At 40.5% G+C, this 16385-nt stretch overlaps 1 protein-coding gene across 1 annotated transcript; it reads right to left on the bottom strand.

Moving 5' to 3' along the window:
* Positions 1-3712: 3712 nt before the first annotated feature.
* On the bottom strand, positions 3713-16350 carry CASP3 (caspase 3). The gene is made up of 9 exons (XM_080626096.1): positions 16285-16350; positions 14040-14074; positions 13179-13315; positions 12063-12158; positions 9291-9415; positions 8675-8803; positions 6615-6790; positions 6026-6143; positions 3713-5131 (listed from the first exon to the last, which is right to left on the bottom strand). Exons 4-9 carry the CDS (start codon positions 12137-12139, stop codon positions 4905-4907), a joined length of 852 nt encoding a protein of 283 aa, XP_080482222.1. The 5' UTR covers positions 12140-12158; positions 13179-13315; positions 14040-14074; positions 16285-16350; the 3' UTR covers positions 3713-4904.
* Between the last annotated feature and the right edge of the window lie 35 nt (positions 16351-16385).

Raw genomic sequence — 16385 nt, 5'->3', positions numbered from 1 at the left:
TTTTGCTTTTCAGTGGTTCATTAATGTGAGCTTGGCCACTATTGTGCTATCTGCAGTGACACCCTGTGGTGATGAAGCAGTAGTTAATCTGTTACCTCTAGGAAACAGTGAAACGCTGCTGTGACTGGCCTGCAGCCTGCAGCCAGTAGCAGGAGGAAATGCACAGCTGAAAGGTACTGCTCCCGGGTAATGAGTAGCATTCCTTACAGGTATGTATTTTCCCATTACTGTTATAATTTATCCATTATTACTCAAACTGCTAATATCTCTAAAAGTGATTTCATATGCATACTGCCAGGCTTCAGCAGAAAATAAATAAATGTAAGATTATAGTTAAAAATATAAATTGCATACAAATGCACAGTAATCTAGTTTAAAATGAAGGAGAAACCATATATACTTCCAAGAGGAATGCAGTATATATATTAAAGGACCTAATAACTAGCTAATGCATCATAGAATGGTTTGGGTTGGAAGAAGCCTTTAAAGCTCCTCTAATTTCAACCACCTGCAATAAGCAGGGACATCTTCAACTAGATCAGGTCTCTCAGAGCCTCTCCCAACCTGACCTTGAATGTTTCCAGCAATGGGACATCTCTGAGCAACCTCTTCCAGTGTTTCACCACCCTCATGGTAAAAAATTCCTTCCCTATACCTAGTCTGAATTTACCCTCTTTCAGTTTAAAACCATTACCCCTTATCCTATTGTAACAGGCTGTGGTAAAAAGCCTCTCCCCATCTTTCTTTTAGGCCCACCTTTAAGTATTGGGAGGCCACAATAAGGTCTCCCCAGAGCCTTCTCCTCTCCAATCTGAACAACACAAAAATTGCATTTTTGAGTAATCTGCATGGGTTTTCTTCTGTTATGGAGTGTCCCGGTTTCAGCTGGAATAGCAGAGTATCAGAAGTGTAGGTTCTGTTCTCAAGGGCAGACTGTTTCCACCGGACATACCAGCATCAGCACTTGACATGCTTTTTTTTTTTCCTTTTAACAAAACTAGATTTGAAATATGCACTCTCAGAGGCTACTGTGGGAAGGGGGTGGACTGACTGCATTCAGCATAAGGATTTGCATAGCCAGAAGGGAGCATTTGACCTGGTATAAACCAGGCAGCATAAATTGCCTCCCAAGTTTTAGGCTTGGTCTTTATTTTCTTCATCCTTCCATTTCTTAGCATCAAATGCATTTGAAATAAATAAAATTGATCTTTTAGAAAAGTTTTGCTAGAAGAGGAAACAATAAAAGTCATTAAGTGCCTTATATGCCATCTTTGTTAATCCATTATTGATTTAGGAAAGGTTTGTGGGCCTCATGGCTTTTTGAATCAGCAAAATACTAAAGTCAAGCTTTTTAAAAGCCTTTTGATTTAACTGATGATCCAGTTAGCTGTGCAAGTTCACATGAAAACACAGGTGTGTGCTTCCCAGCTCAGCTCAGAAACTGCAGCCACACTTGGCATGAAAGCCTTCCCCAGGGAAGTGATGAACTGTTCCCATCAGTATATTCAACTGTGTAACACTTTCATGCAAGTGTTTTTACTCAGCCTTTCATCTTTGGTCTCTGTGAAGGTCTCCATATTTAATGTTTATTCATAGAATCATAGACTGATTTGGGTTGGAAAGGACCTTAAATGTCACCTAGTTCCAACCCCCCCTACCCCTGTTGCCACCAGGTTGCTCCTGGTCTAGTGGAAGGTGTCCCACCAACCTGGCCTTGAGCACTTCCAGGGACGGGGCATCCACAACTTCTCTGGGCAACCTGTGCCAGTGCCTCACCACCCTCATAGTGAAGGATGTCTTCCTAATGTCTAAACTAAATCTTCCAGCTTAAAACTATTCCCCCTTGTCCTGTCACTACATGCCCTCGTGAAAAGTCTCTCTTTCAGATTTCTTGCAGTCCCCCTTTAGGCACTGGAAGCTGCTCTAAGGTCTCCCCAGAGCCTTCTCTTCTCCAGGCTGAACAAGCCAAGCTCCCTCAGCCTCTTGCCATAGGAAAAGTGCTACTGTCCTTCCCTTTCTGGAAAAACTAAAAAGTGGCCTCCCTCACATTTCAGAAGTGTGCTGGACGGTGCTGTCACAAAGCTTTGCTTGGGGTCTTTGTTTGGTTGGGTTTGGTTTGGTTTTTTGCCTTTTTTTTTTTTTTCCTCCCAGAAGATACATTAGGGAAAAAACATACCAAGCCGTATCTACCAGCCTCAGGCAAGGTTCCTGCAACTCCACGTCCCCAGGTCAAACCAGTAGCAAGGCTGATGTGTTCCTAGTAGGCACACACAGAGGGCACATATACAGCATGTATATACATGTTACCATGTGTGTAATCACACATACTTAAGACACTCAAGAGTGCTCACACAAACAACCCAGCATCAGCAGCCTCTTCCTGCTCCCCTCTGATGTGTTTTCTGCTGGGTTTTTAGCATGAATCACCTGTTGCTTCTCTCAAAGGCAGCTTCCTCTTTCTCATTACATTTTACAATCCCTCCTTTCACTTTGCTTCCACTCCTCCACCTTAATGTCCCAATTTTCTGTGATTTATTCAGCCAAAACCTACTGCAGTGATTAACTGGCAATTATGCCTTTATACTGTGGCCTTCATCCATTTCTGTGCGGTGCTCACACACCATGCATCACCCAATAGGTAACCGTTTTAATTGCAATAGAGTAAGCATTTAGGAAAGACATGAGGAATATAGGACAATCTGCCACCCCACTGCCTCTTCCCCGAATTCAACTTTTTGACTAGATCCCATTTTCCCAACTACCATGAACGCAGCTCACCAGCTCAAGTCAGACCTCCTTGCCAAAAGGAGCGAGCATACAAGGACACTGTTGCTTTCCCTTCTCCAGCACACTCTGTCTCCACGCACAGGTCCCACTGACTGAACAGCAGCCCGCCTGTCGCTGTGAAGGAATTTACTGGCAGGTGTGTCCTGAGAGGAAGCGATCGTCAGGCATACTACCTCTTTCCCTAAGCCCTACCTCTATGTCCTGCTAAATGACTGGTCACTTGTAGCTTAGCTTTTGTTTCCTGTATTTTAAATACTATTGGAGAAGCTATAGAATCATTTATCCTTTAAAGGACCAAGAAGGATTAAATCTGAGGGAACAGCAAACTCTGTGACAGGACTTTTTCACTGCAAAATAACTAAGAATTCAAGGAACATGCCTATTCCCAATTATTTTGACATAGATTAACAGGAGTCCTGTCAGTCATTTACACCATATAACTGTGCAGCTGCTCGCTTTAATTCACAACCTACATGAAGAAACCGACATACAAGTTTTTGTAAATGCTAGTTTTAGGTATGTTTAACAGGGTCCTATTTAGTTTTTCAACAGAAGTGTGGGTAATAAAATCTTCCTGCAACTGAGGTTTCAGCTATTTAAAACAGACTAACAATTTCTAATGAAAGACTTCTACAAGAAAGTGAAGATTCCTCCTATTCAGCAGGCAGTCAGCAGAGAACTCATCAATGTTGTTTAAAATTTCCTCTTTCGCATAACTTTTGAACCTGCATTTCCCATGTCTCAATCACAACTCTTGTTACCTGCTGTAGAGTACACAATGCTTTAAAGCAGCTTCTTTTCAACTTCAGGTGGTCAGGCAGATGGGGAAGGGGAAGTTGTATTTTGAGAAAAAGGGACATAAAGTTAAAATTAATTTGCAAAAGCCATCTGATCCTAAACAAATAACACACATAGAAAAGCATGATACAATTTAGGAAACAGTATTTAATTTAAGTAAAAAAACCCCAAACCCCAAATGCCTCTGGAATTGAACACAAATTTGCTAACATTGTTTATGCTAGAGTTTTAAGTCTTTTTTGCAAGCACCACAGAGTCATTTACCATTGTTTTCCTCTAATCTTAAAGACTGAGACAAGCTGAAACATCAATAAAAATGTTTTACAATTTTGTAAAAGCCAGTTCCACAAAATTCAGAGTCAAGATATACTAATTTACTATTTGTCTTGTAATTTACTCAATTTGATATTAGAGTTAAGAAGTGAAGTTTCTCCATTACCACAAATCTAGGCTTCCACACAGGTTAAATGTGGTAGGCACACAGCACGAAGCAAACTCACTCCTATTTACAGCCCGAAAGAGGAAAGCAGCCTGTTCAGAATGCAGGCTTCCTTTTGCACCGACACTTACAGCCCAAAATATGCCCAAACAGCTCCCCCCTTAGGGAGCTGCAGAAAAGGAAATTTTGGAAGGCTGGTCCCTCAGTCACTCAGCTTCAAGGTCAGAATATAAAACTTATTTTGAAACAGCTACCGTGTTGGTATAATTGCTTTACCTAATCCTCCATACAAAGAGAGAGGAAATGATCAGCAAAAAAAAAAAATCGACCGTATTCTGAACAGGCTTCCTAATGGTATGTAAAAAATGAAACTGCCACTTCCCATAGTTTATGCCCAAGTTATAAAACCAGTTTAGGTTAGTTTATAACCTAAATTTTAAGAATTGAGTTCAGAAGAAATTTACAAAGACACTACTATCATATTACCATCATTAGTAAACATATTCTGAATCTTCTTCCTTTTGGCAAAGATATGAAACCAAACTATTTTCAAGAACTATTTCTTTTCTCTGCCCTTTCAGGAAAGTGAAATATAGCACCAAATACATATGATAAGTGATCTTCCTTCAGGCTCCTCTTCGTAATTTTTTGAGATACTCAGAGCACTACTTCCAAATTTGTCTGTGCTTCAGCTACTCAAGTTTGCATTCCTAACACAGCCATAGCTTGTTTTCCTTCTAATAATGGACATGCCTAACATTATGCCACACACAGCAGTCAGTAGTAATTCAGACTTAAAAGTGGTATTCCATACTAACATTGCATATAAATTACAGATAAAAACATGACCTGAAAAATTACAAGGTGTTTTTTTTTTTTTTTACGAAGGGAAGTAAAATTCTTTGGTAAGCATAGAGACAATGCATGGAATCTGTTTCTTTGCATTAAAATCCTGCCGAGTTGAGAAGGACTCGTACTCTGCTACTTTGCGATTTACACGAGTTAAAATCTGCATGAGTTCAAGTTTCCTTGCATGTTCCCTCAGCATTTTACAGAGTGACTGAATGAACCAGGAGCCCTCAGCTGCATTCCTCCAGGAGTAATAGCCTGTGGAAAAGAGAGATGTCAAATTGATCAGATGTAGCATCCTCTCATACAGGACAGGATAGTGATTAGGGAAACAAAGCATTGTTTCTAATAGCAATCCATGTTTTAAAATAAAAACTCAAAAACACTAATCAAAATTCAGATTTTATAAGCTCCCCAAACTGCAACTCAAAAGATTTTTCTAATCCTCTCATCTTTTTTTAATCTAAGAAAACTTAAGGTAGGTAGAAAATCAAAAGGCAGGAAAACTACCTTCTGCTGCAACAGTCTCAGCTATGAATCACTTACTACTTCTTCACAGAGTACACGTGTATGAGGGAGAGGTGACAGGACAGATGGAGCCAAGATGCAAAATGGATTTCAGGGTTACTTCCTTCAGGACTATATGCATGAATTAAAGACTAAAACCTGTTTCTGCTAGCTAGTAATGTACGGGCCATACTACTGGCTCTGTTGCTACTGATTTTGCTTACAGCTGCAGTGAAAAGTGAAAATAGTTGATAGGCAGTAGGTGTTTATCACCTACTTCTGTATATGCATCTAGAGATCCAATTGTTTTGTTCTCTCAGAATTAACGCACTTTTACTTCCTGCTGTAAATTACATTCACAGCTCGGGTTAACTGAACTTACAGCAGATGAACATTTGAGGGTTTGCTAGTGAGAAAGACGCACATTCAGGGTTGGTTTGTTTGTTTTGTAGGAAGTCAGAATAGCAACTACCTCAAAAAGAAATCAGATCAGGGAGAGAAGAATGATTGAGGGAAGAAAAATACATGACAGAGAACAAGTGGTTACCCACTTGACTGGATACAACTGCAAACTCTCATTTACAACATCAATAAAGACTGCATACATAGATTTGAGGAACAAAAATTTCTTTGCAAGTCTCTCACCTGGAGCTGTGGAATATGCATACAGGAAATCTGCTTCTACAGGTATTTTCTGACACATTGTTTCTTCTGATCCACTGTCTGTCTCAATACCAGAATCTAATTCTGTCCCTCTACAAGCCTATTTGGTAGAAAGAAGAATGGGAAATAAAATAAAAACCAAAGAAATAAAGGCAGCCATTTTAAGGATGATAATATCCCAATTAAAAATAACAAGAATTTGTATGTCACATTTCCAGTAGACAGACTGAGAAGAAAACTAACTAGCATTTATTTAATCAACTACACAGTTTGCTTAAGATAGGTATTCATTCTATAGCGTATTCAGAAACTCACTACAAGATGGGCTAGTGTTTACAAAGATTTTATATAATCCAAAGAATTAAGATAATGCAATCTCAGCTATGACAAGTACTGCCTACCTAATAGGGCAGACTATGCCACTTTTAAACCTGAAGAGAATCTTATTCTGACAGTAATTCCATTTAAATCCATTTCAGAATTAACTTCTCTGCACTAGTAATTAATGGGAACAGTATTTTTCTTAAAAGTATTCAGTTGTTTTGATTATGACTGTTCAGCTGTACATCACCTGAATGAAGAAGAGCTTGGGTTTTCCTGCTAAACTTCTGCACTTGTCACCTCTGAAAAGGCTTGTTAGTACTTTCAGTTCAAGAGGGCCATCTGTACCATAGATGACTCCTTCATCACCATGGCTTAGCAACACGCAAACAAAACTGCTTCGGTTGCTGTGGTCTTCTTCAGAAACTTGAATGAAAAAAGGAAAGATAACTGTCTTAAGTTCTTGCATTCCCTAAAAGCTCTGAACACTTGATGCTTCCTATGCAACAGAAGTCTTTAAGAACTAACTCCTGTATTTAGAAACCTCCAACCAGTTTTCACTACTTGAACAAAAGGAGCCAGCCTACTTTAATTCAGAAGACTGGAGAGAGAAAACCCCAAATTAAAGGCCAACCCTACACATTCTAAGACATGGCCTCAGAACTAGGCCAGGAACACCATGAGGAGACAAAGAGGGTGTTCCCACAGCGTATCAAAGTCTGAATGGCACACCTCACTCATGCAGTAATGGTCAGTTTAATGATCTGGGATCGGACTGATAGGAAGTTCTGACTTTTGGGAAAGGATGGGGAAGTCTCATCTCTCCTTCCAATCAGAGATGCTTCAGCTACATATATTACATGGGTAATTAATGTGGCATGAAAGTTATTGCTGCTGCAGGGACTTAGGTACTAGTACTTCACTCTTTCACTCTGGCCCTGCAGCAAGGTCTAGAAAGATTTTTCAAGCTTCTGATTTTTGTACTTACAGACATTTAAGACTGATATAAAGCACTGACAGATTTTTTTTCCCCATCTTGTGGTACACAAAGAGCACAGAACAGATACTCTCTGATGTCTTTTGCTGCCTGACATTGTGCGGATTGTACTTAAGGATCAAGACGATTCCTTTAAATATATGAAAAAATACAAACGCAGTTTAAAAGAAAGGATCCAAAAGGAATTCTGAGCAGGAAACTCAAGAAGATGCAAGAGTAGATGGAAAGGGTAATAGTTCCAAAAGCTTCTGTTTAGAGCTTGCCAAAACACTGAATTTCTATTCTGGAAAAAAAATGAAGTATTTAGCTTATTCTCAAGCAATGCACACTGGGGCATTTCTACAAGCACTGCATCCAGAAGAGTCAGGAAAGGCTGTTTTTTGGGAATCTCTAGTTAGGCTGCAGTCTGTGGTTTACACTATCTATTTGGAGGCCTTATACCAAGGTAAGACAGACTGGCTACAACTATACTAATAAATTAATCATGCCTGGAAGCATTCTCTGACATAAACATTAACTGGCACGAAAGAACTGACATCTGTGTTAGCAAATACATTAACAACAAAAAAAGCCAAACCCAAACATGATTGTTGTAGGCTAACTGCATGTTGGGAATAATCCCTAGAACACTCTTACTGTTGAACTGTGACCTGGAACAGTCTGGGAGAGCACTGGTAGGCATTAGCCACAGTCATACCAGAGAACCTTGCAACAGGTTTCAGGGCTACAGATATCTCCAGGCACTGTTTAATTTACTAGTCTAGATGTAGCCAAGCCCAAACAAAGCAGGACTAACACTAACACTAGTATAAAGCTCTCAGTTGACAAAAGTGTTTTGTTTCACAAGTCAAACAAAACACAAATTGTTTCTCTAAGAGTAATTCAGTCCACACACTTGCAGTTCTGGTCCCTCCATCAGAAGCCCCTGGATGAGAACGCATCTTGGGCCACGCCACTGAGCATATAGCACAGAATCCCTCTACCCAATTAAGCAGGCTTCTTTCCAACTCACAGAGCTTCAGTGATCCCAGGGTCAGAATATGAATCAAGTCTGCATTTAAGTTTCAGCCTTTTTTCCAGCCTTCGTTAGAAGATGAGAAAGGATACGGAGACAACAGTCAAGACACAAAAGATGAAGAGACAGCAAAGACAAACAAACATAGAAACTGTGATGCACAAGCCATCCTTAGCAATAAATCATCAGTAGGTGTGAAGTATTATCTAAAAGAACCATGGAAGAAGAGATGTGAGGGCTACAGATGTAGTTGGAAAAAGTGGTTGATTTAATACACACTGAACATATTACTACTTACCACGTTTCAATAGTTCAAAAATGTCCACACATGAAAGATCATTGTTGATCTTTATTTTATACCCCAACTTCATAAAAACTTCTCTGATACTTGCAGCATCTGCATCTGTACCCGAACGGGCTAACATCCCTATACATAAGAGGAATGCATTATTTTTTATATGATATAGATGGCATGGTCATATTGAGCCAAATTCTTCTCACTTCTACCAGTATTAGTCTGGAACATTATTCCATTATTCCAGCTCCACTCCTAACAGAAAAAATACTGCACTGTTATACATGCACACAATCTCGCTCTCCCTGTATGTTTACTGTAGATTTATCTACTCCTTATTTTTATATCTACTAATAAAGACATAAAAGGATTTCATTTGTAAAACAGAAATCATGACTAAAAGGTAAGATAGACTTGTATTTCCTATCAAATTCCCCGCATTACTGCTATACCCTAATGTGTTCCCTCTATGCACCTTTGGAAGAATGAATCACACCTGTTCACAAAACAATTTGAGGTTGCAATCCAAATTGGTCTGCATATTTAATTTTGAAGAATAATACATGCCACTAATCGATCTAAACTAAGGAAAAAAAACTTTAAAATTTGAAAGCAGTACCAGTCTTTCTGTGGAAGTTCTTATTGTTTATTATTACACATTCCCCCATCTCTGGATAATCCATTCTGTAACTATGGTCCGGCACAATTCCAGAGTCCATGGACTTGCTAGCAGATAGGTTCTTTCTGTATAAAAATCAGACAAACTTTAAGTGCTAATTTCCAATCTTCCTTCTCTAGTTTCAAAATAATAACCAATAACCAAAACCAATGAAATTGGTAAGATTTGCTCCTTGTTCCCTAGAAGTTCCCTCAGCAAGTTTGCCAATGACACCAAGCTGAGTGGTGTGTTTACTTTAGAGGCAAAGGAACCCGGAGGAACCTTGACAGGCTAGAGAGATGGGCCTGTGCAAACCTCACGAATTTCAACAAAGCAAAGTGCTAAGGTCCTGCATCTGCACTGGGGCAATCTCAGACATGGATACAGGCTGGGTGATGAATGGATTCAGAGAAGCCTTGAGAAGGCCTTGGAGTATTAGCAGATGAAAAACTGAACATGAACTGGCAACATGCGCTAGAAAGCCCAGAAAGCCAATGGCATCCTGGTCTACATCAAAATAAGCATGACCAGCAGGTTGAAGGAGGTGATTCTCCCCCTCTACTCCACTCTTGTGAGACCCTAACCTGGAGTACTGCATCCAGCTCCGGGGCACTCAGCATAAGAAAGACAAGTTTCTGCTCATGCAGGTCCAGAGAAAGGCCATGAAGATGCTCAGTGGGCTGGAGCACCTCTCATATGAGGACAAGCAGAGAGAGTTGGGCTTGTTCAGCCTAGAGAAGAGAAGGCTCTGGGGAGACCTTAGATCAGCCTTCCAATATCTACAGGGGGCTACAAGTAGGCTTGAGAGGGACTTTTTAATAGGACATGTAGGGATAGGACAGGGCAAATGGGTTTAAGATAAAACAGGACAGACTTTGATTAGATATTAGGAAGAAATCCTTTACTGTGAGAGTGGTGAGACACTGGAATAGTTGCCCAAAAGGAGTGGTAAATGCTCCATCCCTGGCAGCATTCAAGGCCAGACTGGACAGAGCCTTGGGCGACATTGTCTAGTGTGAGGTGTCCCTGCCCATGGCAGGGGGGTTGGAATTAGTTGATCTTAATGTCCTTTCCAACCTTAACCATACTGTCATTCTATGATTCTAGATACAAGGAAGAAATTTTTCTTTACATCAGAGACACTGGACCAGGCTGCCCAGAGAAGCTGTGGGTGCCCCATCCCCTGAAGTTGGAAGGCCAAGTTGGACAGGGCTTTGAGCAACCTGGTCTAGCAGAAAGTGTCCCTACTTGTGGCAGAGAGATTGGAACTAGATGATCTTAAGGTCTTTTCTAACCCTAACAATTCTATGATTCTAGATATAAAGAAGAAATTCTTTACTGTGAGGGTGGTGAGGCACTGGAACAGGTTGTCCAGAGAAGTTGTGGGTGCCCCATCCCCAGCAGTGTTCAAGGCCAGGCTGGACAGGGCTTTAAGCCACCTGATCTAGTGGAAGGTGTCCATGCTTGTGGCAGCGGGGTTTGAACTGGATGATCCTTAAGGTCCCTTCCAACCCAAAATATTCTGTGATTCTATGATTCTAAGTTATGTCTGTGAAATAAGTTGGTAGATCCGATTTAAGACTAGTGAAGACTGTGCTTGCCTAGAGGCTAAAATAAATAAAACTGCTTGTTATGTTCCCAAATAAACCTTTTGTTTCAAGTTCAGGAAAATGTGCACATACACAAATAATTGGGGGTGAGGAGGAGAGGAGAAGAGAAGAGACATCTGTAGTTGTATTAATCTTCTGTGCAACTTGTTCCAAGTTTAAATTTTAAAGAATCAAGGAAGAACTATATCTAAAATGATAATGCCTCTAGATAGCAGAGCATGAAAAGTCAGTTTAAGGAAACCAACTCCTGTATCAACAAGAAATTAATTTGGTTTTTTTTACTACCATCTTTTGAAAGCTATGTACTAGAAGCAAGATCAGCTCTGAGATTGTAAATCTATTCTGAATTCTAACCAAAAGTCATTTCATCATTTAATTTTCACAAGTAAACATTCAAAACCTAGAAAGACCAAGACTCTATACGCAGCTGTAATTCTACCTTAATGAGCACACCAACTATATCACCCCTCATGACTCTGCAACATCTGTTAATTTTACTCAGTCCATATATGCTGAGGTCAGTATGGATTTTCTCATTTAAGCATATGGGTATTCTACAGATAAGAAGTCTGTAATGCTCTTAAATCTAATTTTCATTGAAATACTAAGTTCCTAGAGAGTGCAATCTGATGATAGTACTACACCAGCATAACAACCAGGAAGAACAGGCCTGCCTTTCCTTCCTTCCACCCCTGTAAGTTCCTCTTGCGCTTGTGCTTCTGCACATAAAACCCTCCAGCAGGTCAGTTCAAGCAGCTGAACTGTCTGCCACTGGTTCCAGTAAGCTCAAGAAGCAGTTCAAGCAAAGGGATGAACATTTAGCCTGGGGTGAGATAGAGAAGTCTGTTTTTCAGAACAGATAACTACTTGATAATACTGTTAAGCTAAGTCTAAGTGCACCTCAGGTGTTGCTTTTTAGTTCCTTGCACGTACACGTGGCCTGTTAGAGACTGTGTATTTTCAAAAGTAGTAAAACTCCTCTAATAGTCATTTATGATGATTATAATTTACCATAATTGAAATTTTTCCTTTTAGCATTACTTCTATGGATCTCACCTTCTGTTACAGCACATGATTCCTCAAGAATTAAATTGAAGACTTAAACCAAAAGTAGCTCACTTACCCTTTGGAACCTCTAGGAACAGATTTTGCATCTGCCAGATCTTCCCCTGAATGTGGGCCATCTCCTGTGTCTGCCATTACGGCTCTCAATTATTAGCTTGAAAACATAAGAAAATAGAAATAAATGATAGCTAATATTCATATGAAATGCTACCTTCAGATTTTTGTTTGGTTTCCTTAAAGCCTTACACAATCAGAAAGCAATTTTTTAGAATTGGGGAACACACTAGTGTTAAAAGGGGATATTCACACAGAATAACTTTAGCCTAGAAGTATTAGTATTGGCAGGCAAAAAAACCCAGCATTTCTGAGTATCCCCACGTATCTTATACTTGAAAGAAGAACATGAAATATTCTTCTAGATGACTGCATTCTATAGCAAGTCTGGGAAAAATAGTCTGTAGATCCCTGTGACCAAATCATTAAAAATGCCTAAGAAAAGCAGGATAAGAGACAAATTGAAAAAAAAATCTTTAAAATATTGTAATGTCCCTACATGCATCAGTATCATTTTAGTATTGTGACTGTTATGTCATTTACGGATTGTTACACATCAATAAGACAGAAACTGAGATTCAAAGCCAATCAATGCAATTTATGGGAAGCATACAAAGACTAACATAGAAGACTGGATTTTGGGTCATAGTATCTTGGGAAATAAATAAATAAAATAATAAATAAATAAAAGACAACTGCAACATAAATAACATAAACCCACAACAACATAACTTTAAATAGTTGATGAAATCAACTCTGTGCTGTGGGCTGCTATTTACTATTAATTGGAACACAGGACAAGAAATAATCATTGATACCAAGCCAGAAATCAATTTAAACACAATAAACCTCCCTCTCAATTACTCTGTGTGCACCCATGGAACACATTACCACAAGTAACCTTTAACTCAGGATTCATAAAAGGATTAAGCATCATAAAGTTAAATAGCCAGAGAGGATAAAGTAATAAATGCTTGGAAGTGAAATACATGCTCAGACCTCAAGAAACAAGCAAGGTACTACAAAGCAATAATTTAAAAGATATTCACTTAGCAGATATATTAATGGTATGTATACCCATCTTTCTTTCTTTGGTTCTTACAATAAGCCATTTACTTACATCTAGTTACTCTGAATACTATGTCCTTGTATCTTGGAGCACTGATGTAATGAGGATATCTTCTTGCTCACAAAATTATTCCAGACTTAAGAACTGTTATCACGTAAATTAGCAGCACACAGGAAATTCCCTGAAAACTAAATGACAAAAGTATCAAATAAGCTTGATATTTAAGAAATAAAATTTCTAGAATAGTTTATTGTGTTAAATTTTTCATGGCTTTTAACCCCCACCAGCAACGAAGTACTATGTAGTCACTTGCCAACTGGGCTACCAACGACTGCTTACAGAAAAACTGAGCTGAAGTATAGGGAAAGCTAACAATTCTGTCCAACAGGTAAGACCCTGGCATTCTTAGGGAGGATAAGTGGATCATGAGGCTGCCTTTGGTTCACATCAGTTGAAGATCCAGCCAAACTGTTGCATTCCATTAGGGACTTGTTTTAGTAAGCTGGTGGGAATAACACTGGTGAACAGTAGCAGGCTTCAGTAGGCAAAGTGGAAACCTAATACACTGGGACATGAATGCTTCTGTAACACAAATGTTGCATGCTGCAAACAATAAAAAAGATCTTCAATATTAAGTGACCTAAATTGAGACTTATCTCCTCAAAACTTTTGCAACCTTAAAACTTAAACCTCTAGAACTGTTGTCCTTGATCCAATCCCAAAGAAACAATAAAATTTGAAGTAGCTAGCAAACCCCACAATTACAATGAACTTTGTTTCTGAACAATGTAATACACAGCTTGTCTAAGAGTCTTTACAGAAACTAGACAGATAGTGAAGAAAAACTGGGTATAATACATTAGGTATTTTAAATACGCATGCTTTATCTTCAGAATAGAATCTGTAACTCACCTTTAACATCCATCAATTTCTGAGCACCAATCCACCTGCATTTTTTTGAAGAACAAAAGACATCCACAAAGAGATATCAGTTTTGTTGCTAGGCACTCAAATGTATGTTTTAACCAGCAGTTATGTTTTCTGCTCTAAAGCACTAGTCAGAGTAACAGCAATGCTCTCTGGAGCACGGTGCTGATTCTAACAGACTACTAAGAATTGCCTCATGTTGGTTTAGGTAATGCAGTGATGTCATGTTCTGTCAAGCAGAATACACATTTCCCTATAGAGGATGATCTCATGCTGTTAGGGATGGGGCTGAGGATCATGACAAAGCAATTAAAAATTTAACATTAAATTGTTATTCTGCTCCTTGATATTATTTTTCTCTTAAAGTTTAGGTAAATAAGAAAATGTTTTATTCAATGCCAGCCTGGATTTACTTATTTACCTGGACCTAATGAAAATAAATTAACATCATCATGTCCCACCACTGCCATAAGAACCATCAGGTTTCTTTATGAAGACACAAGAAAAATAATGATATAGTGATAAAAATAATACCAAAGCTTCTCAGACAGGGAAGGAAGCAAGTAACTGAATTGGCTCTAGTTACCAACTGTATCTTGAAATATGCAAACCACAGGAGTCAAGACAACACATGTTCAGTATATGCCAGCTGCTACAAAGCAATGATTGCAGCAGTATTAAAATACATGTCCAAAACAGAAAGCAGTATTGTAATCATGTCCTTAAAGATTAGAAATGGGCAGTTTTCCACCTCACATGACTGCAAGAGAAAATGCCAAGCATTCAAAGAAGGTATTTTATGTACATAAATATATGGCACATTAATACATGGCACATAATACAATATGGCACATAAATACATGGCACATTATAATACTAATGCAGACAGGCAGATTAAGGATTTTCCATTCTATGATGTATAATGGTAACAAATAATTATCTAACTAATAACGGAAGGAAAACATAGAAGCTGACATAAAAAACCCCAAGCAACTAAAAAATTTTGAAATACATCATTACATTTTCTGTGTGGCATTATCCCCCTGTTAAATACTGCTGTCAGACAAAGCATGACAGTATGACTTCACAGTACTTCTGGTCTGGATGTGGTTGCTGGGAGGCACTGACACCGGGCCAGTACTCTGATTTTCCAAAAGCAAACAGTTAGTCAGCACTTATCTGCAAAATCAGCAAGACCTAAAATCACTCTGAGAATAGATGGGTGCCTTGCTTATTAATTCATCCATACCTATTAAACACAGCACCACCACAACAGATATAGCCTTGCCAGGCTCCTTAGTGCTAAGGACACGGTGTGTTATTTTCAAACCTACCAAATGATGACTGGTAGATAATTAAAGAAGAAAATTATGGGTTGAAAGGTAGAAGATCAGAGCTGTCCTTCATTCCAGCAGGGGACAGGACACAACAGACCTCGGACAGGGCCCTCTCCACCGTCCCTATGACCCTCACCCCGTGGTGATGCCTCCCGGCAGCCGCACACTCAACTCTCTGTCAGAGCTGTTGTCTAGATGAGTTTTAACCGCTTGTCTCCAAAGCTTTACTTTGGTGGATCCAAATGCAGGTTTTGACCCTGTGTTTCCAGTTAGCTAACAGTGTAATGCAAGGCCACCGGAAACCAGTTTTAAATTAAAGCTCCTCTCCCCACCCCCCCCGTCCCCTTTGTTTAGGCAGCTTCTCCACAAAAGCAAGCTTAAATGAGCAAATTGTCCGTCTTAAGCCTTTGGAAAAGCAGCAGCTGAGTCCCCGGCCCCGGAGGCGGAGGCCGGGAGGCGGAGGGCGCTGGCGTGGCACTGTGGACGGCCTCCCCCGCCGCCGCCGGCGGTAAGCAGAGCGCTACCCCGGGCGGAGGGACGACATCCGCCCGCAACAGGCACCCGCCTGCCGGACCGCCCATGGCGGGAGCCCGCAGGCAGCCGAGGAGCGGGCAGGCGGCGCTCCCAGCCGGGCCCCCCCCGCCTCGGGCGAGCCACGGCTCTCCTCCGGCCCAGCTGTGGAGAGCCTCCGGCTCCCCCGGGCCGCTCCCTGAGGACGAGGCAAGAGTGGCTCCTCCAGACCGAGGCTCCTCGGAGCCGGAGAGCCATAGACATGTCCCTCACAGGCGCCAGCCCTACCCCGACCCTACCCTACCCTACCCTACCATACCATACCACACCTTCGTTTGATTCAGCCACCGTTCCCGCCGCCGCCCACCTCAGCTGCTGCCTACCTGCTCTCCCGGCGCTGCGCCCCCACTTGCCTTCTGCGGGACGCGGTTAGGCGGCAGGACGGCCGCCAACCGTGGTTGCCTCTCGGCCGGCGTGGCTCCTC

This window comes from Psittacula echo, assembly GCF_963264785.1.
Source record: "Psittacula echo genome assembly, chromosome: 1".
Taxonomy (NCBI): Eukaryota; Metazoa; Chordata; class Aves; order Psittaciformes; family Psittacidae; genus Psittacula; species Psittacula echo.
The sequence above is the reverse complement of the archived record's forward strand: the minus strand, read 5'-3'. Positions and strand labels throughout refer to the sequence as shown.

Excerpts from the sequence above, each read along its gene's own strand:
- CASP3 (XM_080626096.1), bottom strand. The coding sequence starts at position 12,139 with ATGGCAGACACAGGAGATGGCCCACATTCAGGGGAAGATCTGGCAGAT. Across the intron at positions 8,804-9,290 it reads GAACTTCCACAGAAAGACTG|GGATGTTAGCCCGTTCGGGT; the intron begins GTACTGCTTTCA and ends TCTTATGTATAG. Across the intron at positions 6,144-6,614 it reads CCAAGCTCTTCTTCATTCAG|GCTTGTAGAGGGACAGAATT; the intron begins GTGATGTACAGC and ends TCTACCAAATAG.